At 46.5% G+C, this 24,550-nt stretch overlaps 1 protein-coding gene across 4 annotated transcripts in view; it reads left to right on the forward strand.

Annotated features, from left to right (window-relative positions):
* gnal2 (guanine nucleotide binding protein (G protein), alpha activating activity polypeptide, olfactory type 2) overlaps positions 1-24,550 on the forward strand; it is a gene marked incomplete at its 5' end in the record, with an annotated part of 68,240 nt that overhangs the window by 21,149 nt on the left and 22,541 nt on the right. For all 4 annotated transcript variants that reach the window (XM_083659117.1, XM_083659118.1, XM_083659119.1 and 1 more), the window contains one exon: positions 1,640-1,737. In XM_083659117.1, coding sequence (XP_083515243.1) covers positions 1,640-1,737 — 98 coding nt within the window. The remainder of the gene's footprint in view (positions 1-1,639; positions 1,738-24,550) is intronic.

Below are 24,550 nucleotides of genomic sequence, written 5' to 3' on the forward strand. Positions count from 1 at the left end.
AACAACTACTAGTGAGCTGCACTTGAGCAAGGCAGTTGGCCCCCAGTTGATCCACTCAGTGAGTGACCAGCTGTAGAAGGCAGTGGTCGTACTGGGCAGTTCGGAACTGCCAGTTCCTATGTGTGAATGTAGGCCAGGGGTGCCCAATACGTCGATCGCGATCGACCGGTCGATCGCGAAGGTAGTGTGGTTGATCGCATGGCATTGAGGGGAGGGGGGATTTTTTTTTTTTTTTTTTTTTTTTTTTTTTACTGTTTTCCCACTGTTTCCACTGTTTTTCCACTGTTTCCACTGTTTTTCCTTTGACTTGGTCATTTTAAAAGTACGGTAGCTCCCAAGCTGAAAAAGTGTGGGCACCCCTGATGTAGGCTATGTAAAGTTACATGAAGACGCTGCCACGCTGGGTGTTGCTGAGGGAGTGTGCATGCCCAGTCAGTTTTCTTTGGATAAGTATGGATAAGTAAAACAAAGTGCCAGAAATGTCCGTAATGTTTCATGGTTTATTTAGCTCAATAATATCCACTTGTTGTCCGGCCGGCAACATGACTTTCATTAGTTGTCAATCACATTTTCAAAGTCCACATTCACAAGTTTTGCGTCTGCTAATGTCATGCAGATGTACAATACAAATGGGCATGTTTTCCGCATTTGTATGTAGGTCTACACAAGTGAGTGTGCAGGAAATGAAAATATGGGGAAAAATATACAATTAAACTCCCTTTGGTGATAAGACAAACAACCAACATAATACTATATTTATTATACTTAATCTTATGTGAATCTTGCATTACTTAATTTAATGTGTTGAATGGATTTATGACATAAGGATTTCTATGAGCTTAAAGCAGCTACGAGCAAGATTTTCGATTGTTATTAAACAGTCTAAATTGAATATCGATGCATCACATCTTACCTCTAATAGTAGACGAGACCAACGCCGAGTAGTCTCGCTTGAACCCCAAGTGAATCGGCCAGTGGTCTTGACGATTAGTCTGTCTGCGGCCGGGGCAGATCAGGAAGTGAAATGAAACGGTTTGCGGCAGCCACTTCGGCCATAACCACAAAATAACTAAATTACTTCCAAACAAACTGTTAGAATATAACGAGAGATGTTCGCGAGAGTAGCAAGCCCCTGCATGGCGTTCTCCGTGTTTATGGTCTGTTGCTAGGCAGAGCGAAACGGTTGAAGGCAGGCAGCTGCCGTAAACCTTTTCGTTTCACTTCCGGGTTTACCCGGCCCGCTGGTAGACAGACACAGACTCTATAATCATCAAGAGAGCAATCTCCGATTCACACGGCTTTGGTCTCAGCTACTATTATAGGTAAGATGTGATGCATCAATAGTATAATTATACTGTTTATTAACAATCGAAAATCTTGCTCGTAGCTGCTTTAAAAACGTGGCTAAAGTCAATTTCAGAAAAAGGTTTAGGTGGGTTTAACCACCCCCCCCCCTTCCCGACTGCATTCTAGACTGTGCAGTGTATATGTCTCAGTGCAGTGTGTTTTGAAGGCTCCTGAGGATTCCCCTCATAATACATTTCCATCACTACAGTGTCGTTGAAGTCTTTATGTTGTGTGTGCGTGTTATTGCGTGTTGTCTATTTCTTAATGCTATTCTGTCTGTCTTTGTGAACAGGAGTTCTTTGACCATGCGAAGAAGCTGTGGGACGATGAAGGAGTCAAGGCGTGCTTCGAGAGGTCCAATGAGTACCAGCTCATCGACTGCGCACAATAGTGAGTTCAAGCATTAATAGTCCTTCTGCGGTTGAGTTTTGAGCTTTTGAATACTGACAGGTGAACAAAAGATGCTCCACAATTACCGCAGATTATGTCATCCCTTATTTGTGCAACCATATTCTGTTGAAAGCAAGGATGGGTTTATTTTTACAGCTCGTACCGTGTTGTCAGACTGCTGCTCAGGCTGTCCTGTTTGCGTTGTGTTTGAGGTGAGCGCTCCGCAGTGTGTGTACTGGGTGTCATGTAATGTATGAATATGGCAGAGATATGTTTACACTGGGTGTGGCGTGGTAAGCGACAGTTGTATTTGTCCTTTGGAAATTATACGTACATATCTCCCCCACGTCAGTGGTTTGACATTTCACCATGGCAATATGCAAAGCCTGGTCTGCCCTCATTGAAACGCCCGCCCGTTGAATTAGACGGACCCGTATTTATGTAATAGTACCTTTTTTGTCTGCAAAGGTTTATAACGCTGTAATAATACTGTGGTTGGGGATAGGATATCCCATTCCAGTGGTGGGGATAGATGGTAATGATTTACCTCTCTGGTGTTGATGGACTAAATTGTACCTGTTGCTTTCATTGACAACAGCTATGTAGGCCATGGCTCAGTAAAGTATAGGTTACCACCAAACGTGTTCAAGTTCTTCCCAGCAAAATCCCCCCAGATACTGTAGTGAGAAAATGTGGACGGCTGTTAGTGTGGAGAGAAGCACAGAAAGCCAGGCCTCCTCCCACAGCGCCCCACAGTGTTTGGATGGCTCCCACCTTGAGCCGCCATAGTGTGTGGCGGCTGCAGCACACGGCAGTGGGCCCCTCTCTTGCCTGTAAAAGGAAGTTTGGATATGCAAAGTGACTCACTGATTACAGCGCCCTCCTTCTGCTTCCTCTCTGACTCACCTCTGGATTCACATGTAAATACGAGGACATGAACAACACGGTGCGCCGCGCCGCCCGCTGGAAGTTGTCCCCTCCCATCCCAAAGGTTGCCTGGCGTTATCTCCCCGGGTTGGGTCAAAGGCACACTTTATCAGTGACTGGGAATATTGTCCCGTTGTCGGCGCTCTCTGAGCCCCGCGCCGCGCTAGACGGGGCGTACCGTCGAGATGGTTTAAGATGGTGCGGCACGCAGACACACTGTCTCTGTACTGTTATTTGTTCCTGAATATCTTCCGCTCCTTGAACATAAATTTGACTTGGGGGTCAAGTCTTCCCTGGTTGCCCACGCCTGAAACCAGCTTCCATAGAAAGAAGGACAGAGAGAGAGAGAGAGAGAGAGAGAGTCAGGTGATGGCTGGAGAGTCATATGAATCTGTAAGGTGGAGCTGATACAGTCCAGGGCCTGTGTTTGTCTTTGCTGCTCTGAGTCTGTCTGTGTGTATGCGTTTGTGTGTGTGTTGTATGGCTGCGCAATATGGGGAAAAAGACACATTCTTGTAATATTGGGATTGATTTCAGTTAATATTGTGATTTGAATTGTGATATGAAAAACACATGAGTTGACATGATTTCTTATTTCATTATTACAAGGCTAAAAGCAGCACACGTGCAGCAGCCCGCTAGAAATAGATCCATCCGAATGGATCAACACAGCATCGTAAACCATTGAGGCTATTTTCAAAAATGTATTTATTGTAACTGGCTGAAGCACTCCCAACACCTTCTGAAAAATACAGCTGTCCAATGACATGAGTAAACATATACTGTGTAAAATGGACACTATGCAAAACATAAAATACCACGAATGAACAAACTTTAATAGCTCAACATATTCAGAAGCTCCTTTCAAAAAGAAGCTTGGTGCTGTTTCACAAGCCACTTACTTCCTGCATATGGCGTACTGTTTTTGTTTGCTTGTTGGTACTTTGCATTTTCACACTGTTCTCTCTCTAGCATTGTTTGACGTGTGAGAACAAGTCGGTTGTGTTGCCAATACAACTGTCCAACTTTTTTTTGCATTGAGTAGTATGCAATAGGTAATATGTCTAGTCTCCTGAATAAAAAAAAAGCCAAATGAGCGTCCGCGTAGTGCAGCACTGGATTCCCTGCCTACCAACACGAGGGTCGCAGGTTCGAGCCCCCGTGTTACCTGTAGCTTGGTCGGGCGTCCATACTGGCACAATTGACCGTGTCTGCGGGTGGGAAGCCGGATTAAGGGTATGTGCCCTGGTCACTGCACTAGTGTCTCCTCTGGTGGGTCGGGGTGCCTGTCGGGGGGACGGGAACTGGGGGGAATTGCATGGTCCTCCAACGTGCTACTTCTTGCCAGTGAAACTCTTCACTGTCCGGTGAAAAGAAGCACCTGGTGACTGCAAATGTATCGGACGAAGCATAATGCAAGTCTCCCCAGATCAGCAGAGGGGGTGGAGCAACGACACGAGGCGAGGGGCGCGAACCTGCGACCCTCGTGTTGGTAGGCAGGAAATCTACCGCTACACTACCCGGACACAAAACCTTCCATTTTATTAAGGGATGGCAAAACCTAAGCATCAGCATCTCGTTCCTTCCTCCCCACAACATTTGAAACCGTTCTTAAGCACCGGATAGAGAAATAGTTCTCACGTGTTTCAAAATTCACTTTGCAACCACAGAAAAGAAGCGTTTCTTGTCGAAGTTGTGCGTTTGAGTGATGTCTGGAATTTGTCAGACAGCATGGCCTCACACTCACTTCCTCTCTCAGTCTTAACCTCTGTGTGAACTCTTTGGTGGGGTTGGGGGTGAGAATGCACTCCAGATATACTACAGTATGTCCTACATGTCAGCAGACCTGTCTGTGTCAGACCTGCTCACACACCCACTCTCGCTGTTATGACCACTTAACTACAATAACTGTTTTCAATTCAGGAAGTTTGTCATTTCATCTCCCATCCACTTTTTGTTCTTCACACCTACTCTTACAGTTAGGAGCCAACAGTGATGTATAAAGTACTTGACAGCCATACTTAACTTAACTTAGAGTAAAAGTAGATATCTTACCAGAAAAAGACTGGTAAAAGTCGATGTCACCTATTAGAATATTACTTGATTAAAAGTCCGAAAGTAGCTGATATTTTCTGTACTTATGTATCAAAAGTAATTTTCTGATATACTTAATTATTGAAAGTACAAGTAAATGCTGTTAATAAAAAGCAAAAGACATGCCTTGCCTGGGATTGAGTGGTAATTTTCTTATTCTTGAGTTTTATAGCGGTTGGCATTGGCAATGGCATACAACGTTATGTTGCATTACAGCCACCTACTGGAATGGAGTCAGTGTGGATTGTGATTAACGTAACTTGCAAACTAGGAGCACTGATTCACCAAACATGCTTGCCTGCAGGGCAGGCTACTAAATTTCTTCTGATTTTACTTTGTAACTAAGATGCATAGGGGATGGGGAGTAAAAGTATGGAAATGTAGTCGAGTAAAAGTAAAAGCTGACTTTACTCACGTAAAGTAGAGATACTCCCCAAAAAATAGTACTGTACTTAAGTATTATTACTTTGTTACATTACACCACTGGGAGCCACTAGATGTTCCGTGTGTGTGTGTGTGTGTGTGTGTGTGTGTGTGTGTGTGTGTGTGTGTGTGTGTGTGTGTGTGTGTGTGTGTGTGTGTGTGTGTGTGTGTGTGTGTGTGTTTTAATTGAAGGTGTTTTTCTTCCACACATGTAAAGTTTGTGAAGTTGGCTACATGTTGGATCAAGAATGTGATAAGAGAGGCTACAGGCCTTCAGTCACGCTGAGAGTGAATTATAGAGGAAGTTGGTCTAAAAGTGGCTGTTAGTAGGAGGAACAGATTGGCAGGCAGCAAGCATACATGCATACAGTGCTCAAGAAAGGACTATATATATACTGTGTGTTTATATAAATACTTATATAAATATATATATATATAGGGCTGGTATATCAATATTATATTGATATTGTGATATGAGACTAGATATCGTCTTAGATTTTGGATATCATAATACTGTATCGTGATATATGTCCATGTGCAGTTTCAGAGTGATTGGCCAACCCATTGGGGAGATAAATGGATGGAGACATCCATTCCAGGATTGTGATATGAGACTAGATATGGTCTAAGTGTTGTATTTTTTGTTGATATGGTATATTATACCTATGCCATTCCAAACAATAGTTCTCTGTTGTCCTTCACAGACCTTGCTCCACTGGCAGATAGGTTTTTTCCACTTCCAGCCGAGCTAACGCTGGACGGCCCATTGGACAGAGGCACTGGAAATAAGTATGGGCGGATGGCAAGCGCTTGTTATGCCAAAGAGCATGTCCATATTGATGCTTTGGAATCCTGTCACCCTTCGATCCACCCTCTGCATTACACATTTATACGTTTTAAGAGCACAGATATGTGTCTGCGCGTGTTGATTGATTAGGAGCTATTTTCAGCGACGGCGGCCGGCGGGCTGGTTCTATCGCGATGCCTTGGACGTGTCAACGGCAAAATCAAACACTTTGGCACGCAAATACGGTCTTAACTCCCGGGCCTCCTGTGCTTTTTTGTGTGTGGTAAGTGTTAGTTATAGTCCCCCACCAGCTAATATGACCCAATCCATATAACGAGTTATTTTTAACTAGAAGATGATTGTCATCGGTTGGTTGGCTGGTTGGGCTGGTATGGTGCTGTCCCTGTGTTGGTTTGTTCAGTGTAGGGCATATTGCTATGAAACCAGGCAGTGGCAGAGACCCGCGGGAGAGCTGGCCTGGATGGGCTGGGGTCGGAGCTGGAATTGGGAATATAGTCAGAGAATACAGCTGAAGAAATTAGCCTGTGAGATTAGCCTAGCATGCTAGCAATATAGCTGGAGTTTAGCCCTGCAACAAGGATGGGGTAGAGATGGTGCTGAGGCTGGGTTAGTTACATCATAGAGGTGATCACAAATTAATTACCTCCTCAACATGTTGTGTTGGATATGTTTCAAATTTCAATCCTTCCCTCTGTGTTCAGTTTGTGTCGGCACTGCCAGTGCGACTCTAAGGTCCACTGACTGACTAATACTTTTGCTACTGTTTTGCTACTGTTTGACAAATGCACTTCGTCAGAGGTGCAATGAGTTATGGTCATTGTAGTTCACCAACATGCTTTCAGTGTTTGGCAGCATCAGCATGGAATCTTTGTTGTTTGAGAAAGCTACTGTAAGTTGATGAGAAAATACAAGTTTTTTAACACCAACTTCATGTACCACAGCATCTGAAATGAATGTAAAACAAACATGTACTTTGGCGGAGCTAATTCACTTGGGCAGGCTGCCCAAATATTAACATGAATATGTGAAACACTGGGTTTCTGTTTGACCTCTGCTCTCCAATAAAATGACAAAAACTACAAGATCAAATCTGGACTAACTTGATGTAAAGTATTGCGATACCATGATGCTTTGCCATACCCATTTGATGGCCGTACCGATCCGATCCAATATCTTTCACGGATCAGATATCGGACTGACGTCGCCGATCCATGTGGTGATCCAGATTCCATTCATAGCTTGCTCTGGACCATGAAGCCGACGTATCATAACATGAGACAGTGCTACTAAGTAATAGTAGTGAGCTAGTAATGTTAGCAGTTTGCTAACTCAACAACATGTCCTTATTTTGGAGATACTTTAGTCTTCAGTTCAGCTACATCTTGCCGGCATAGGGTTGTCCAACTTGTCCATGTTGCGGTGTTATCGCTGTGTTTGCTCTCTCTCTCCATCTCCCTCTCTGATATCGGGGCAGATGATAGCTGTAACTTTATTTGTAGAGATATCCAAATTCAGGTATCGGAATCAGATCAGAACTGAAAAAATTTGGATCGGTGTATCACTAACCGTAATAATGCACATTTCCTGTCTTTTCAATCCACTTACATTTCACTTAAATAATTCCTTCTAAAGTTATTAATCCCCACGGACGGAGTGAGTGGCAATCAGACCTCTTCACATCACACATCCCAATACATTTGCACGTTGAGGCGCAAAATACAGGAAGATAAGACTTGGCTCACCCTGACTCGCCCTTCCTACAGAGACACATTTCAGATTGTTATTGCTGTAGCCATCCAGAGCATTCACACTTTCTGCCACTAATGTCACTGATGCTAATGGGGGTTAAATGATAGGTTAAAGATCACATTTTGAGGAAAAGTGGGAAATGGATTAGAAAATGGGTGCCATCATTGCAGACCATTTATGAGCTGTTAATTACAAGAATGTGTCTTGAATCCTCTCATAGCTGTGCTCAAAAACACTGAAAATGATGCCGACATTTAGACTTGCAAAATATTTGGTAATTCTGAACTTTGTACCGTTTGGGTGGGCATTTGAAATGAAGTACGGTCAGTCCAATAACTAGATATCTATCTATCTATCTATCTATCTATCTATCTATCTATCTGTCTATCTGTCTATCTATCTATCTGTCTATCTGTCTATCTGTCTATCTATCTATCTATCTATCTATCTATCTGTCTATCTATCTATCTATCTATCTATCTATCTGTCTATCTGTCTATCTATCTATCTATCTATCTATCTATCTATCTATCTATCTGTCTATCTATCTATCTATCTATCTATCTATCTATCTATCTGTCTATCTGTCTATCTGTCTGTCTGTCTCTGTCTATCTATCTATCTATCTATCTATCTATCTATCTATCTGTCTGTCTGTCTGTCTGTCTGTCTGTCTGTCTGTCTGTCTGTCTGTATGTGTGTCAGTATGTAGATTATGTATGTTGTCCTTTGCATATCTGGAGAACCGTTTGTCAGATCGACTTCAAACTTTGCACGTGTCTCTCTGGGACCCTCACTTAGTGCAGTGTCAAATTTGGTGCAACTTGGTCTCGCCAAAGCCGAGATATTAATGTTCCACCCCGCTGTGCACCGCCTGGCGGAGTTTACACAAGCGCACCCACAAGCCACAGCGCTCTGGAGCTGGGTGGGGTGCGGGGCGAACACGGCACAGACAGCACTCTGTGGGTGAGAAGGCGAGACAAGAATGTAATAATGTATTTTATCGGACAAATGTGTTGATCACGTTCCTATAACAGTTACAAAGGCATTGCATGGACCTCGCTGCTTCTTGGGGTGTGTGGAAAGTGTTGGCAGGCTGGACAGGCCTAATTTCCGCATCATTCTGGTGTGTTCCCGAGACCCATAACTGTCGTAAAAAGCGTCAAAGATCAAACCAACAGATACAAAAATCCGGGAATATATGTTTAATGTACATTAGAGGTCTTCGGGTATGCCAGAATACCTGGATACCCGAGGACCTGACCCGGACTTGGACGGGTCTTGGGCCCATTCGAATGAAGTGACTCCGGACTGGGCCCAGGTCTGACATTTATCGGGTCTGTACGGGTCCGGGTCTCAGCTTTCTAATAATAGACTAGTCCACTCGGGTCCGGGCACAAATTCCCCGGGTCCATTATGGTCCGGGTCTGTCATGAAGACCTCCAATGTACATAGAAAGAATTGTCGCGAATGACAGACATATATACAGACAGACGTTCTGCCTTTATTAGATAGACTAGTGCAGTGCCCGTCCAGCAACCCCCCCCCCCCCCCCCCCCCCAATGTCCCCTGAGCACAACCGGCTCAGCAACGGGATGGGGTCCCCCCCACATTATGGGGGGACAGAGGCATAGCTAAAGTGGAGACAGTTATTGGCCTAGGCTGGGGTTGGGGGGACAGAGGCATAGCTAAGGCTGGGACAGTTATTGGCCTAGGCTGGGGTTAGGGGGGACAGAGGCATAGCTAAGGCTGGGACAGTTATTGGCCTAGGCTGGGGTTGGGGCTGGGGTGTGACGGTGGTCACGGGAGTCTGTCACCAGCCTGTGGGCCACTGACACAGTCATCTGGAGCAGTAAAGCACTAAGAATGGCCGGCATTGTCAGGCAGCCCCGGCCCCTGAAGGGCCTAGAGAAACAGAGGGGCTACGCTTCTCAAACACTGGCTCTCCTCAATAAGCAGCCTCTTCTGTTCATGGAAGAGCCTGAGAGAGTGATATTTATACACCGACTGCATGTCACTGCTGCCTTTTTCTGTCACCGTTTAGTTTGTTGATTTCTTGTTTTAATTTGGCCTTTTTACTGTCCGTACATAAAGCCAGGGGAGGAGAATGAGGTTCTCTGTGCTGTATCAAGAGCAACAATGTTTCCTATTTATTTTGTTTATTTGTTTATTTAAACAGATCCCCATTAGCTGACGCCAAGATGCCAGCTAGTCTTCCTGGGGTTCAAGCAGCATTAAATTACATCACGGGCAATCATTAGAATATCCACAAATAGAATATACAAAAAGCATAATACTAAAATATGTGCATCATTAAAACATGCCTCACATAAAAAAGAGAAAAGAAAACAATGGGTAAAAGCTAATTTAGAAACGGATTTGGCAATGTGATAAGCAAGACAGTAAGTTTATACAAAAATATATCTATATATAGTAATTACAGTCAGGCTGCAACACTAAGCCAATCGAGCCGTGCATGCATTTCCACTACGCTAGACCTACAGTAGGTGAGCAGCTCAGGACTAGTCTAGCTGACCTGTTTTGAGCTACCTGCAACTTTCCCAGTAGACCATTGGATGCAGATGACCACACTGCAGAGCAGTAATCCAAGTGACATACATGTAAAATCGTAGAGCAGACAACTTTATGAAACAACATTGATGTAAGTTACTTTTGTGTGATGGCAACTTGTGTGATGGCAACTACCCTGTTGATGTGATCGGACCACGACCATGAACTGTCAAGCCAAAGTACAAAACGTTTCACAGTTTTTACTTTCCGTATAACTTGACCATCTATCAGTAAACTCATTTTAGGATTGTGGGACAATCTATGATTAGAACTGAAAATGATACACATAGTTTTAGATATGTTAAGTATGAGTTTATTTGCCTTGATCCAGTTGTATAATAATGCCAAGCTCTTCAGACAGAACCTGGTTGAGCTCTGCACATGAAGGGGCTGCAAAATAAAGAGTTGAATCATTGGTGTGTACATTGTCAGATTAGCCTTTATAAGTGCATAGTAGGGATGGGCATTTCTAGCAAAAACACTAGTCGAAATACGTTGGGCCAAAGTCGACTTTTCATCGAAATTCGCCCACCCAGTGTTTTTTTTTTTTTTGCGAGTCAAATTTTACATGGTCTCCCCTGATTCCCCTGACTTTGGCACTCTTATTGTCATTAGGCAGCCAGACCTACATTAGCCGTTAGCAACGTTAGCATTAGCGTAGCACCCAGATGGCCCAGGGAACAGTAGACAGAAATTAATATCAGCTTTTCTTCATGCAGTAACAAGCCTTGAAACCTTTTCCTTGTGGCTGGGTGTTGCTGTAATATAGACAGTTTAAGACCATTTCTACTACATTTCTAGCGTTTCTAGAGCTACTGGGTGCTGCACTACTGTCAGCTGAGTCTAGAGCCGTTCTGCTCCAGTGCGCAGCTCTGGTGCGCAGCTCCTACGGCAACGTCACATGGACAAATGTGTCATTCTTAAAGAGACGGGGGCAGGTAAAAATTAAAAATTAAAAATAATAACAAAGAAAAACGATTTTCGTCTTTCAATAATAAAAGTCGATCTTGATCGTAAAAACGATTATTCGAAAATTCCAAATTCGTTGCCCATCCCTAGTGCATAGGCATGTCGTTTGTGAAAATTAAAAATAGCAGAGGTCCAAGGCAGCTCCCTTGCGGGACCCCACATTCCAGGACCCGACTGTTTGATAGAGCACCATTAAAATATACTCTCTGTCACCTGGCACGGCAGACGGATAACTCCTAAGCCACAGAATCGCAGAGGGTTTAAAACCATAACTAATAAGTTTAGAAATTAAAATATCGTGGTCAATCACATCAAAAGCGGCACTAAAATCAAGCAATAACCCACAAGCCTTGAGCTATCAATAGAGGTGAACCAACAATCAGACATTTGTGTCATTGTGGTGCAGGTGGAATCACCAGACCTATACGCATGTTGGGACATAGTTGTTAAATCATTATCAGAAAAATAAACTTGTATCTGCTCAAATAAAAATGTTTCCAATAATTTGCCAAGTACTGGCAAGATGCTGATGGGCCTGCTGTTGGGACCACAGAAAGTTGATTTTGTGTCTTTAGGTAGTGGAATGATCTTCCCTTCTTTCCACAATGTCGGGCATATCTTTCAAGTGATCTGTGTGTTTATATTTCAATGTATTTGCTTTTTTGATGTTGCATGTCAGTTTCTGTTTGACACGAAAGCAATTGATTTTCTCCTCTCCAAGTGTTGTTTAGGCTATAAAATAATCGTCACTGTCAACGATAGTTAAAATGACAGGTATTTTTAACATAGCATTTTAAATTTGGTCAAACCTTAAAGGACTTTTTTGTTTGGTACAAATTAGGGCTGCACGATTTGTCAAATTAAAACTGAAATCATGATTTTGAATTTGTGCGATATCTAAGCTGCATGAGAGGCTGCAGTTTTTCCCCCATTTAGTAATCACCTTCACTCACTAGCAGTTGAACAAACTTTTTTGAGTGATCGGCAACTGTAGTGTCCGGCTGTAGCTCCGGAGGTAGAGCGGGTCGTCCACTAATTGCTTTGGATAAAAGAGGTCGGTGGTTCGATTCCCGGCTCCTCCAGTCTGCATGTCGAAGTGTCCTCCTTGAGCAAGATACTGAACCCCAAGTTGCTCCCGTTGTGGTAGCCTGCCGCCATCGGTGTGTGAATGGGTGAATGTACCTACTGACTGTAAAGCACTTTGGATAAAAGGGCTATATAAATGCAGGCCATTTACCATCCATGATGTTGACCAATCAGAAACGAGAGGAGCAGTGATGGGCAGATAGCGTGGAAGAGAAACCAAATAGAGGAAATTAATGAGGAGGAGGAGGGTGTTGTAACAAAGAGGGAGATTTGGTCCTCAAAAAACAAAGCAGCCTAATTCATTTGATAGTATTTTGGATTCAGTATTGCAAACTAACATTGGGACTTGGGAGAGATTCATCCAGGAAGCGGCTGTCTGCCATGGGGGAACCGCGAGCTGCTTCCCTGCTCTGGGGCTGGGTGCAGTGAGCCAGCCAGGCGCTGTGACCTGGATTTACATTATATTGTGTTTGTAACATAGACTGTTACGGAAGTTTCTCTCACGAAATGCCGTTTCAGCTGGACTTTAAGCTGTCACCAATGGAAGTGAAGAGATTGTATAACAAGGAAACCAACTACCGTACATACTGTATTCCCCCGCATCCACATTGCATCCAACAACGGTGTGTCTTCCATGCCGTTATTAGACTCTGTGTCTTGTTTTGGTATGCTCATGTTTCATATTTACTCATGTCATTTTTTGACAGCTGTAGTTTTCAGTACTGAGGGCTCCACCACAGTAAAACAAAGAAAAAAGGGTCTTTGTATCTGTGCTTTAAGCCTCGTAACAAGAGAATAAGAGACATTAACTCAAATGTTTATCATATTGCAATTCGAAACACAATATTAATAACTAAAGTAATCACAAAAGATACACTTTCACATTGGGCACACACTGGTGGTCAGCCCTAATCCAGATGAACAAAAACCTGTGTGTCGCTTGCGGAAATCAGATGAGCTGCTGTCAGCTGATGGAGGGATATTCAAAGGAGGCACTATAGAAGTATGTGTTTGTGTGTGCATCTGCGTTGATTTGTGTGTGCGAGTGTGTAATTGTGTGTGTGCGTGTGCATCATTTCTGAGTGAAAGGAGGGAGTGGCTTTCCTGTCTCAAGTTGAAGTGAGGTCTCCCGACCATAGTTCAAGCAGAAGGCCACTCACGCGTAATCCGATCTCAACGTGGTCAAAAAATCCTAGTATGACGTCTGCTATGACGTCAAACATGACGTCAGTTAATCCTCATATATATAGCAAGGGTTCTTCGTCACCTCTCTCTCTCTGGCCGATCATAGCAGCAGCAGCCCACGGCAGTCCATCTCCCTCGAAGCCGGCCTCCGAAGCGTTGTTTTGCATACCCTGTTCCGGGTCGGCACGGAGCGCATTGGCCTTCCGAGACGGTCGGGCCGCAGGCGGCCAACGCGGGGCGCTCCACTGCGAGGGGCCGCCGACGCTGTCTCTCACGTCGTCAATCTTTCCTTGCCATCTCCATTCACGGAGCAAATCGGCTCAAGCAAAGCGGCCATTTCCCTCCAGCCAGGAGTCCGCCCCAAGTCAACAACAGACTTTCAGACTGACAATCAGTGACTAACATTTTCGTTCAGCAAGCAGCATGTCCAGGCGTCCAAGCATTCAGGCTTCCGCACCGCGATCATCGCGTCCCCAGGCTCTACCAAGGACGGGGTCGACGACCACAGCACACCAAGCATACCCCGGAGGACCAGCCACCCGCGGACGCGAAAGGACCCATGAGGAAAGTATCATTACTTCAGTATTTAAACGGGCAATCTACCAGTCCAGTAAAATTCAGACGTATTCCGTACAGAGGTCGAAATTATCGTACACATACAATAATTATCGTACGTCCGGCAACGCTGGCGGAAATCGCTTTCTGGCAAATGGCCAGCGGGAGTCACAACTTAATAATAATAATAATAATAATAATAACCACGCAAGGGGCCATTCTAACACCCCTGGCCCGTGGAGCTTGTCTGAGCATCAGCTAGAATGACTGCACAACTTTCAGACCGAACCCAGACGGCCCAGGGAAATGCTGACGTCTTTCCGTGTCAAGCTACCCGGTCTTAATACACCACTTCCTGTGCTCAACGAATTTCAAAGTAAAATGCCTCTGGCATTTCTTCAGAAGCAGAATCAGAATTACTTACGTTACAGTAGCTCGCTCACAGAACACACAGCTTAAAATAAACAGTAGTAAATGCAATGCAAATGCAGTAGTAAGCAATAAGCAGAAAAAAAAACACAACATAGCATAGAATAACTAGTAAATGCGCTAGAAGCAAAAATAAGTGGAATGTAAGTAGCAAAAATACAAAATACGTCAGGCAAGTATACATTCCGTGTCAATTATCATTATTGCACCCTGGACCATATTAAATCGGCTTGCCCTATACGTTACACGTGGCTCAGCCAGGCACAGTTAACCTATCGGCTGGCTCAGTCTCAGGGAGACTGAGCGTCTCCGAGGTGCTCTTTTAAGAGAGGCATTAAATAGACCAATGGCCACAGGCAGGAATGATTCCCCGGGCCTCTCCGTACTGCATCTAGGCGGAATCAGTCTCTCACTGAACGTACTCCTGTGTTCGACTAGCACGCCGTGGAGTGGGTGCGAGTCATCGTTCATGGTGGAACGTAGCCTGGACAACGTTCTCTTCTCTGACACCGCAGTCAGAGAGCCCAGATCCAGCCCCAGGCCTTATGGATCAGTTGCTGAGTCGTTGGCATCCGCTGCCTTCAGCCTGCTGCCCCAGCACACAATAGCATACAGGAAGGCACTAGCCACTACCGACTCATAGAACATCCTCAGCATGGCCCGGCAGACGTTGAAGGACCTCAGCCGTCTCAGAAAGTAGAGACGGCTTTGCCCCTTCTTAACCATAAACAATACCAAAGCTAAAATAATTGATACAGTGTCACGCTAGTCAGGTAACAAGAGGCTGCGAACCCCATCGCTATATGTGGCCAACCATAACATATCACTGCGAGGTGCAACTAGCAGTCCATGGTGCACTTGCAAGGCGGTGAAACCATCGCTTTCTCACTTGTTTATTAACCAGTTTCTTTATATCTCATGCATTAAGCACTACATTTCAGCTGTTGCCGCCAGAGTGAGCCGTTCGCCCCATGGACCTTTCGGTCCGCCCAGAGTGCCCGAGAGGCCTTGGCACCCCAGCTTCAGCGCTTCTCCAAGCCGCTCGTCACCACATGACAAGATCCTGGTTCGTCCTGCACCCCAAGCGGACGCTCCAGAAGTGCAACCTCCCGACGAAGAACTTCTCCAGCCACTCCTTCAGGATCGGAGCGGCCACCTCAGCCGCCGTGCAAGGAGTGTCCTCCGCCTCCCTCCAGCAAACGGGCCGCCGGTCTTCATCAGCATTCTCCAGCCACATCCGCCCGGAGCGGGTGGCCATACCGGCGGCCCAAAGGACCCTCCTCCCTTCATCGGCAAGCATGGCAACAAACAGTGTCCCGGACGTCCGTGCCAAATAATGTCTCGTTGGTGGTGGCCCCCGAAAAGCACGGCGCCCAGTAAGGCGCAGTAAATCTCCCGGTTTTTGGGGGTAACCCCCTCCTCTGTCCCGGCCTGGCTCGAGGCCGCGTCCGTCCGTCGCGTCTCTCTCTCCCCCCGGGGAGAGGCTGCGTGGCGGCGGGCGCGCGTTGAACACCTCTGACTCTGGACGGCCGATCCGACCGGACGCTGCGGTCCCTCCCGGGGCACTCGTCCCCGTGGCCTGTCCCGACGTCTCCTGGAGTGGGAGCGGCGGGCTTGACACGGGGCGCCTCGGGCAGGGGCTGTCTGGTAACCGGACGCCATCCGACCTCGGAACCCGAAATTAAGTGCGGCACGGGGAGCGCTCCACTCCTCGTGTCGTGCGCCTCCGGGTGCCCGTTACTCGCTCTCCCCTTCCGGGGGAGGAGGGGGGCTTAATGCGCTTCCTCCCCGCTCCGTCGCACGAGTGCGGCTTGCGGGTGGAGTCGCCCGGGGGTCCCGTCGTCCTACAGCAACCCTATCTCTAGCATGAATTGATGAAGCAGTACCCAATCAAATATTCCTAACACCACACTTTCGCGAGTAAATCCGGGCCCGCCCGGTAATCGAAGTCGTATCTTAATAGAGGGGAATACAGAGGTGGCAATCAGACGAAAGAACACGGATAGCCTATGGGAATGCAGGGGCAAAAATGCAGTCCAGCTGAGAGATCTAGACGGAAGCGAGGGGGTGCGATGGCTGCGGAGCCATCAAGGTGCTGGGAGGATCTGCATCACACGAGTGTTGTCCGGCTCTGCCTCTTAGTAGCAAACCAGAGCGGTGATCCGGCTTAGCCCTTGCCGACCGACCGCCTCATTGTCTCTAACCGCTGCGGGGGTAGGCACGTCGGTGCCCTCGCCCAACTCATGTGTCCCTCTCCGGAGGGCGCTGGGAGGGCAGGGATTCTCAACGGTGCAGCTTCCCTCATCCACCTCGCTGCAAGCACTAACACAACAAGAGGAGATAGACAAAGAGTAGGGGGAAAGAGAGAGAGCCAGAGAAAGTCAGGGTCAGTCAGAAGGCCAAGTCAGGGGGCCAAAAAGGGGGGGGAAAGAGAGAGAGCCAGAGAAAGTCAGGGTCAGTCAGAAGGCCAAGTCAGGGGGCCAAGAAGGCCAAGTTAAAATGGTGAGGCGCCAAGGCGGCCAAGTAGGCCAAGCTGGGAAGCGCCAAGTCAGGTAAGGCGCCATGGCGGCCAGGAAGGCCAAGCCGGGAAGCACCTTAAGTCAGGTAAGGCGCCATGGCGGCCAGGAAGGCCAAGCCGGGAAGCGCCTTAAGTCAGGTAAGGCGCCATGGCGGCCAGGAAGGCCAAGCCGGGAAGCACCTTAAGTCAGGTAAGGCGCCATGGCGGCCAGGAAGGCCAAGCCGGGAAGCGCCTTAAGTCAGGTAAGGCGCCAATTTTTGGGGGGGGGAATAGAGGGAATAGAGAAAGAGAGAGCCGGAGAAAGTCAGGGTAGTCGCGCCAAGGCAGCCAAGTAGGCCAAGCCGGGAAGCGCCAAGCTAAACATCAACGTACCAAGATCGAAGGCCCGACCGAGTTGGGAGCGCCAGCCGCAAATAACGTAAGTCGCTAAAAAAGGTCGAAGGCCGGAAAAGTACAATCGCGAAGCGCCAAGGCGGCCAGGTAGGCCAAGCTGGGAAGCGCTATCGCGAGGTGCCCGACCGAGTTAGGAGCGCCAGCCGCAAATAGCCGTAAGTCGCAAAAAAGGTCGAAGGCAGGATAAGCACGTACCAAGTAAACATTAACGTATCAAGATCGAAGGCCCGACCGAGTTGGGAGCGCCAGCCGCAAATAGCTGTAAGTCGCTAAAAGGTCGAAGGCCAGAAAAGTACAATCAACTACTGGCGCCTGCAGATCTCAATTAACTTCCGGTAATCAGATCTTCCTTTTGGGGGATCTCCTAGCCTATGCAGGTGCCCTCCTCTTGCCTCAAGAGCAGCGCCACTGGCCAATGGAGTCAAGCGCCAAAGTATTTGCCATGCATGCCGATTGCTAAATAAAGTTTGTCTAATCCTACCAACTGGCCTCTCCTGATTGAAGTGAGGTCTCCCGACCATAGTTCAAGCAGAAGGCCACTCACGCGTAATCCGATCTCAACGTGGTCAAAAAATCCTAGTATGACGTCTGCTATGACGTCAAACATGACGTCAGTTAATCCTCATATATATAGCAAGGGTTCTTCGTCACCTCTCTCTCTCTGGCCGATCATAGCAGCAGCAGCCCACGGCAGTCCATCTCCCTCGAAGCCGGCCTCCGAAGCGTTGTTTTGCCCCACCCACCTCCCCAGTCCACCACCAACGAGTCTTGACTCCCGATCCCCCACGGGGGGGGGATCTCCTAGCCTATGCAGGTGCCCTCCTCTTGCCTCAAGAGCAGCGCCACTGGCCAATGGAGTCAAGCGCCAAAGTATTTGCCATGCATGCCGATTGCTAAATAAAGTTTGTCTAATCCTACCAACTGGCCTCTCCTGATTGAACTGTTGTGTATAATCTGATCCAGTGGACGCTCAGTGGGACTCCAGCTACACAAACCACTGTCCTTAAGGTTGTTTGAACCCCCTGTGGGAGTGTCTCTCTCTCAGCACAGAGGATGTTGCAGAACACATGGAGATTCTATATACGTATGAGGCCTTTTCCAAAGAGTGTGCGAAAGGTTATTCAGAAAAGCCATGTGCATCTTTTCGCACAATAACATAACGGTTACATCTTCATGTGCATATACTGCACTGCCTGTTAAATTCACAATGACGTGTTTTTTTTTTAGAGTGAGATTTTAACATTACTGTTATCTTACGTTAACTTGTACTGTTATAGTATTCTGAATGTAAGACAAATTGTGGAGAAAAAATGAGTTTAGGGTCTAAAAAAGCTTTGTTGCAATCTATTATGTTATAAAATATGATTGGGCGTTTCTGAGCCTAAAGCTGCCCAACATAGCATGCTACATGTCACAAGATTAGCTACACTGCCGGTGTCTGACAACCTGTATTCAGTTTAGTCAATGAGTTGAGTCTCATTTGAAAACCAGCACAGCTCCGCAGGAAAAATATAGACATTTGGAATAGTAATCAGCAGCTAAAAATATCATTATTATTAGATGGTAAATGAACACAGTAGCTGTTTCCCTTAGTAACTTCCATCTTATTAGTGTTTTTTATTATAACTAATTAGCAAAAATTGTTTCACATTTAGATTGCATGTGGGCCTGTGTTAATAATAAGCTTTGTATGGCTTATCTATAATATTAACAGCAATGGACAAAAACCAGAGGAAAATGGGATTTTATGTTCCACTTAAAGAAGGGGAATTGTAGCAGCTATAAATAGATTTTTATTTTTGGGTTAAAATGTGCGTCCATTTTAAAGGACAGACAGAGATGCAGAGTGGGGAAGGCCAGTGAATGGCGGATATCTGCGAGTCTGTAACTGTGTGCCGACTGCGCGCGCACAAACACAAACACACATACCTTTCTCTCTCTCTCTCTCACACACACACACACACACACACAAACACACGCTGCTGCTGCTGCTGCTGCTGCTGACCAGGAGTGTAAAGGCACAGACTGCTGGAGGACAGCAGTGGCGCTGCAGGTTCCCTGCTCAGAGATTGTGGCATGGTCGTCCATACTGTAGCTCCCCCCCCTTCCCTTCCCTTCCCTCCTCTCTCTCTCTCGCTCTCCGTCTCTGTCTCTCTCTCTCTCTCTGTCTGTCTCTCTCTTCACTGAGGCTCCCCCTCTCCCCCCCCCCCCCCCCCCCCCCCCCACCCTCCCCGTCCACCCCCCACCCCCCTTAGAGCTTATGTAAACTAGCTGTGGAGCCAGGGCAAGCTGAGGCTATTTTTAGCAGCAGCACTGCAGAGCAGAAACTGGCGGAGGGTCACGTGTGCGCAGCCGAATCAAAGGGAGTATCCCGGCAATGCGCTGTAAACAAAGGGAAGGTCAGTAGCAGAAGGTGAGACACAAACGCCTCTGTGTTTCGTTCCGCGCGTGCGTATGCGCATGTGTCTTTCTTTTTGCACATATGCCACGCCCGCTCCATAGCTTGTCCAGTAATGCCCCGACATAAAACACATCATCCATGTGAACACATGCACAATTGTATGAATGCACTCATAAGCTCTGCTGCTCTCTCTCCCTCTCTCTCTCTCTCACACACACACACACACACACACACACACACACACACACACACACACACACACACACACACACACACAGAGCTCGGCCGTTTCTTTCTCCCAGCACCAGCCCTGCTAGAGACAGAGGGGGAAGTGAATTGATGAAAGAGGGGTTTGACACGCAAGGAGACATTTTGCTGTCTAATCATGACAGGGGCTCCCAGCTCCACACTTCCTCCCTGTTGCTGCTTAGCCGGCCTATCAGAGAGCAGCAGCAGACTTGAAGGCATGCTAAATCCATCTAAAATCACATGACTGTGTGTGTGTGTGTGTGTGTGTGTGTGTGTGTGTGTGTGTGTGTGTGCGTGTGTGCGCGTGTGTGCGTGTGTGTGTGAGACTGTGCGCGTGCGCGTGCTTTAGCATCGACATTAGCATGTTCGGTATCGCCTGGGATTTCAAACCCCCCTCAGCGTGTGTTGGAGTGTGGCCCAGCTAGCTCAGGTTGTAGCCTCTTCCTGTGGGCCTGGCTAGCTGTGAGGCTAACAGCTAGCGGTGTCCAGCCACACCCAGGCCAAAGGTCCCCACTGCTCCAGCCTCCACCTCCGCCACTGGTCAAACAAGCCTCAACTTTCACCTCCTGTGGAATGTGGTTGGAGGGGGCACAGGGCTATTTATAGAAAGCTTTTATATTTTGCCCTCACGGCGGTTTGTTTACCAAGACAGTTTGAGCTGTTGGGTGTTTCATCAGGCTGGACTGCAGGAGGTAGCTTGCAGGCTAACATAAGTCAACATTTGTCCTGAGCACAAACCTTGCTTCAGCCTTAAATTTGGGTGATTTACTGGTGCAGGCATTCTTACCCAGGGATTTTTAGAGCTTCTCCAAACCACGGACCACCAAGTAAAGATAAGCACCAAGGGTCCCAGTATGAGAATTTAGGGTTGCCGTTAATTCACTACAAGTACAGTCAATTCAGGAAGTGGAGGTTATGTAAATCCTGGAAACCTTTACCAAGTTCAAAAATGTGTATGCAGTCTATTAAGAAATGATTGGGATGACATGTTTTACAGTTTTAATTTACATTTTGAGTTCAAAGTGAAATCACCACCCCAAACCAAAACGGGAGTGTTTTTGCTGGATTTAGCATGTTTATGGATTTAGCATATCCTACCACTGCAGTGCACACAAGTGAAGTGAGAGAGATTGAGGATAAGTCCGTTAATTATCTCATTGTACTAATAATTAGAAAGCCAAATAAAAACAGTGTAATTTTGCTGAGCAACAGCCAGAGTAATCTCCAATCATCCCTGTGGCTCCACTGACCCCGCTTTGAGAATCACTGCTCTCACCTGTTCATTGGTGGAGTAATGACAGTGTAGCCTCATTACTTTGTACACATGTCCCACTAATCACTGACGCATCCAATCAAATTCCCCTCGTCTGCTGCCATCATGGAAATGATTGAGGCAACTACCACAGTCATTTGTGCAGACTAGCTGCAGCCCAAACAGCACGTCTAAAGCTAGCTGCTGTGTTGGCTTTAAACCTGTCATCTGTAATTCTACCCCATCAAACGGCTTGAGCATTTCCTCTTGGATCTGTTCCTGTTTCTGCGAGGATACGTTTGCTCTATGGAGATTTTTTTTTACCAGGCTATCGCAGCATTACTACCGTTACTACCGTGTGCAGTGACTTGGCTGTAAACCGCTCATTCGCCTGCGTGCGTCAACGTAGCTGATCCGGTCTCACTATTGACTGGACGGTGAATTGTCACATCCTTATCAATTATCCCCACGGTTCAGCTCTCAAACTTGTACGACCCTGTGCGCCTAAATCATCACGTTTCACACTGCCTCTTTGAGATGATCACAGAGGTTGTGTTGTCTTTCTACGGTATACGTCTCCTCCCCCCCTCGTCCGAGAATGTGACTTATTTTTTGGTTATGTGCGAATGAGACTGTGGCACTGACTGTTTTAAAAATCTGTCTTCGTAAGCCTAACTTTGCATTGCTCTCCCACCAAACACATGCGCGCGCGCGCGCACGCGCGCACACACACACACACACACACACACACACACACACAGACACACACACACACACACACACACACACACACACACACACACACCACAGAGAGAGCTAGCACAGATGCATGGTTCTGCTTTGTGTTGATGTATGGGAGAGTCTGGGAATGGAAGGATACAAGTGCAGCCTGGCTTAGGAAGAGATGGGGGGGGAGAGAAAGAGAGAGAGAGAGAGAGAGAGAGAGAGAGAGAGAGAGAGAGAGGGAGAGAGAAAGAGAGAGAGGGAGAGAGAAAGAGAGAGAGAGAGAGAGAGAGAGAGAGAGAGAGAGAGAGAGAGAGAGAGAGAGAGAGAGAGAGAGAGAGAGAGAGAGAGAGAGAGAGAGAGAGAGAGAGAGAGAGAGAGAGAGAGAGAGAGAGAGAGAGAGAGGAGTGGAGTGGTATCGACCGGCTGGGGTTGCCATGGGAACCCAGCTGCTAAAAGCAGGCAGGGTCAGTGTGCAAGAGAGGCAGTCTGTAGCAGGAGCGAAGGGATGCCACCCGGAGGCCAGTTTCAGAACTACACAAACAGCGTTGCTACAGCAGCACAGCCCTTGTTAGCTCAAGCTTCTCTGTCAGGCTTTGGCCAGATTTGTTCCAGGGAATGTGCATGTTTAACAATAAGAAACACAGAAGGACAATAAAGTGTGCTTCATCTGGAGGACCTAACATCATCCCCAGTGTGGATACCGTTCATTTCTAATCATCTCTCTGTTTAGCCGGCAGAGCTCAGTTCAGGGTTATGCAATCCGCACAGATACTGGAGACTCCACTGTCTGATATTGGATATCGGTTATTGACTTTTGATTAGGGAAAAGAGGAAAAGCTAATTTTCACTGGGTCAACAGTTGACTTCCAACCGGAACAAATTATCTGACGTCGAGGCTGTAGCCGCTTGTGGCCGAGAGCTTTGAAACCTGCTCAATATTGTTGATTCGACTATTTTAACTTGGGTTTTCTATTTTTACCACAGACTAATTCAGTGGCTAGTGACAGCTGGTAGTGTATTGATGTTAGAGTTGAATATTATTTAGAGCTATCCACAAGTGAAAACTGTGGTTGGGGAGTGGAGAGATCCACAGAGGACCTGCTTCAGGCCTGATGATGCAAGGCTTTGTGCAAGGAAGCCCCCACGTTCCCCCCCGTAGCTTAAACACTGAACTTGGGGAGCGAGTCTATTTGAAGCAGATGTAATGTAATGGTCCACGTTAGACACTGAACAGAGACGAAAGGGCATTACAATGTATTTTACATTTTTATACAACACCTTTCAAAACCATGACTTGATGCGGCCCCGGAGAGCGAATTGGCGGCCTTGAGATAAAGCAGGCACTTTTGTTTACACAAGATTCGGTTTGACTTTCAGGAGTGTGTCCGTTCTCGCTCCTATATTTAGGAAGTACCCACTGAGCCGTTTGATGGATTTGTCTAGTTTCAGATCCATCTCCCAAACTGCACAGTGTTTCTGTCTGCATGGATGAGTTGAACCTGGGCTCAGATGTTTCCACCAGGTGACCAGGAGCCTCCACAGCTCCACTTTCACTTCGTCCCACACGGGGCTTCATCTGCTGCAGCTGCTCCACCTATCTGACAGACTTTAATCATGTGATTAAAGGTACATTCAGCCATGTGTTTGTGTTAAAATAAGTGTTAAACGGCTCGACATTCTGACAGCAATCACTGAAATAGAGTGTTTGGTCAGTGACTTGAAACCCCCAACCCCCCGGCTGTCCTCTATCTCTCTCCTGTAGTCCTGAATGCAGGGCGGACGTATCTCTGCAAGCGTAACTCGTAGAGACTCACGGATGGCGGCAGCATTGGATTCGGGGTGAAAAAATACCTGTAGTCCGTTATATGCATGCACTATAAAAACATCGCTGAATGTACCTTTTAACTTTGAAGTGTGGCTGCGAGTGTAAAGATATTGGGTGTGTTTGGCAAGAGACGACGGATCAAACATACTGTATTAAGTGTCCGCAAATATTCGGTTACAGCTTGATTGATGTCACGATGCACCCATATGAAAGTTTTGGACGAATCAATACCGATAACAACATTAACATTTCTGTTATGGCCGGTAACCGATATTTACAGATGTCGATATGATCTGTATAAAAGCAAGTTTCTATGATAATCAGATTTTGTATACACTGAAAAACACACTGCGAATTTAAAAAAGTAATGTCTTTCTTTATTTCCAAAACATTTGGAAAAGCCCCTAAGTCATAGATTTTCCACAATGTTTCCACTCGATATGAACATTTTGCCTGATACCAATAACAATATTAACATTGTTGTTATTTTGCTCATCGGACTGATACAATAATAAAAAAATGACCAACATCGACCGATACCGTTATGATTGCCGAATGCCGATATATCATGCATCCCCAGATGGCAGACTGTATTTTCACGAGTGATCAAAGATTTAATGTGCTAATCCACAATATTATTTTTGTTGTTGTCT

The sequence above is a fragment of the Poromitra crassiceps genome (genome assembly GCF_964638095.1).
Source record: "Poromitra crassiceps genome assembly, chromosome: 23".
Taxonomy (NCBI): domain Eukaryota; kingdom Metazoa; phylum Chordata; class Actinopteri; order Beryciformes; family Melamphaidae; genus Poromitra; species Poromitra crassiceps.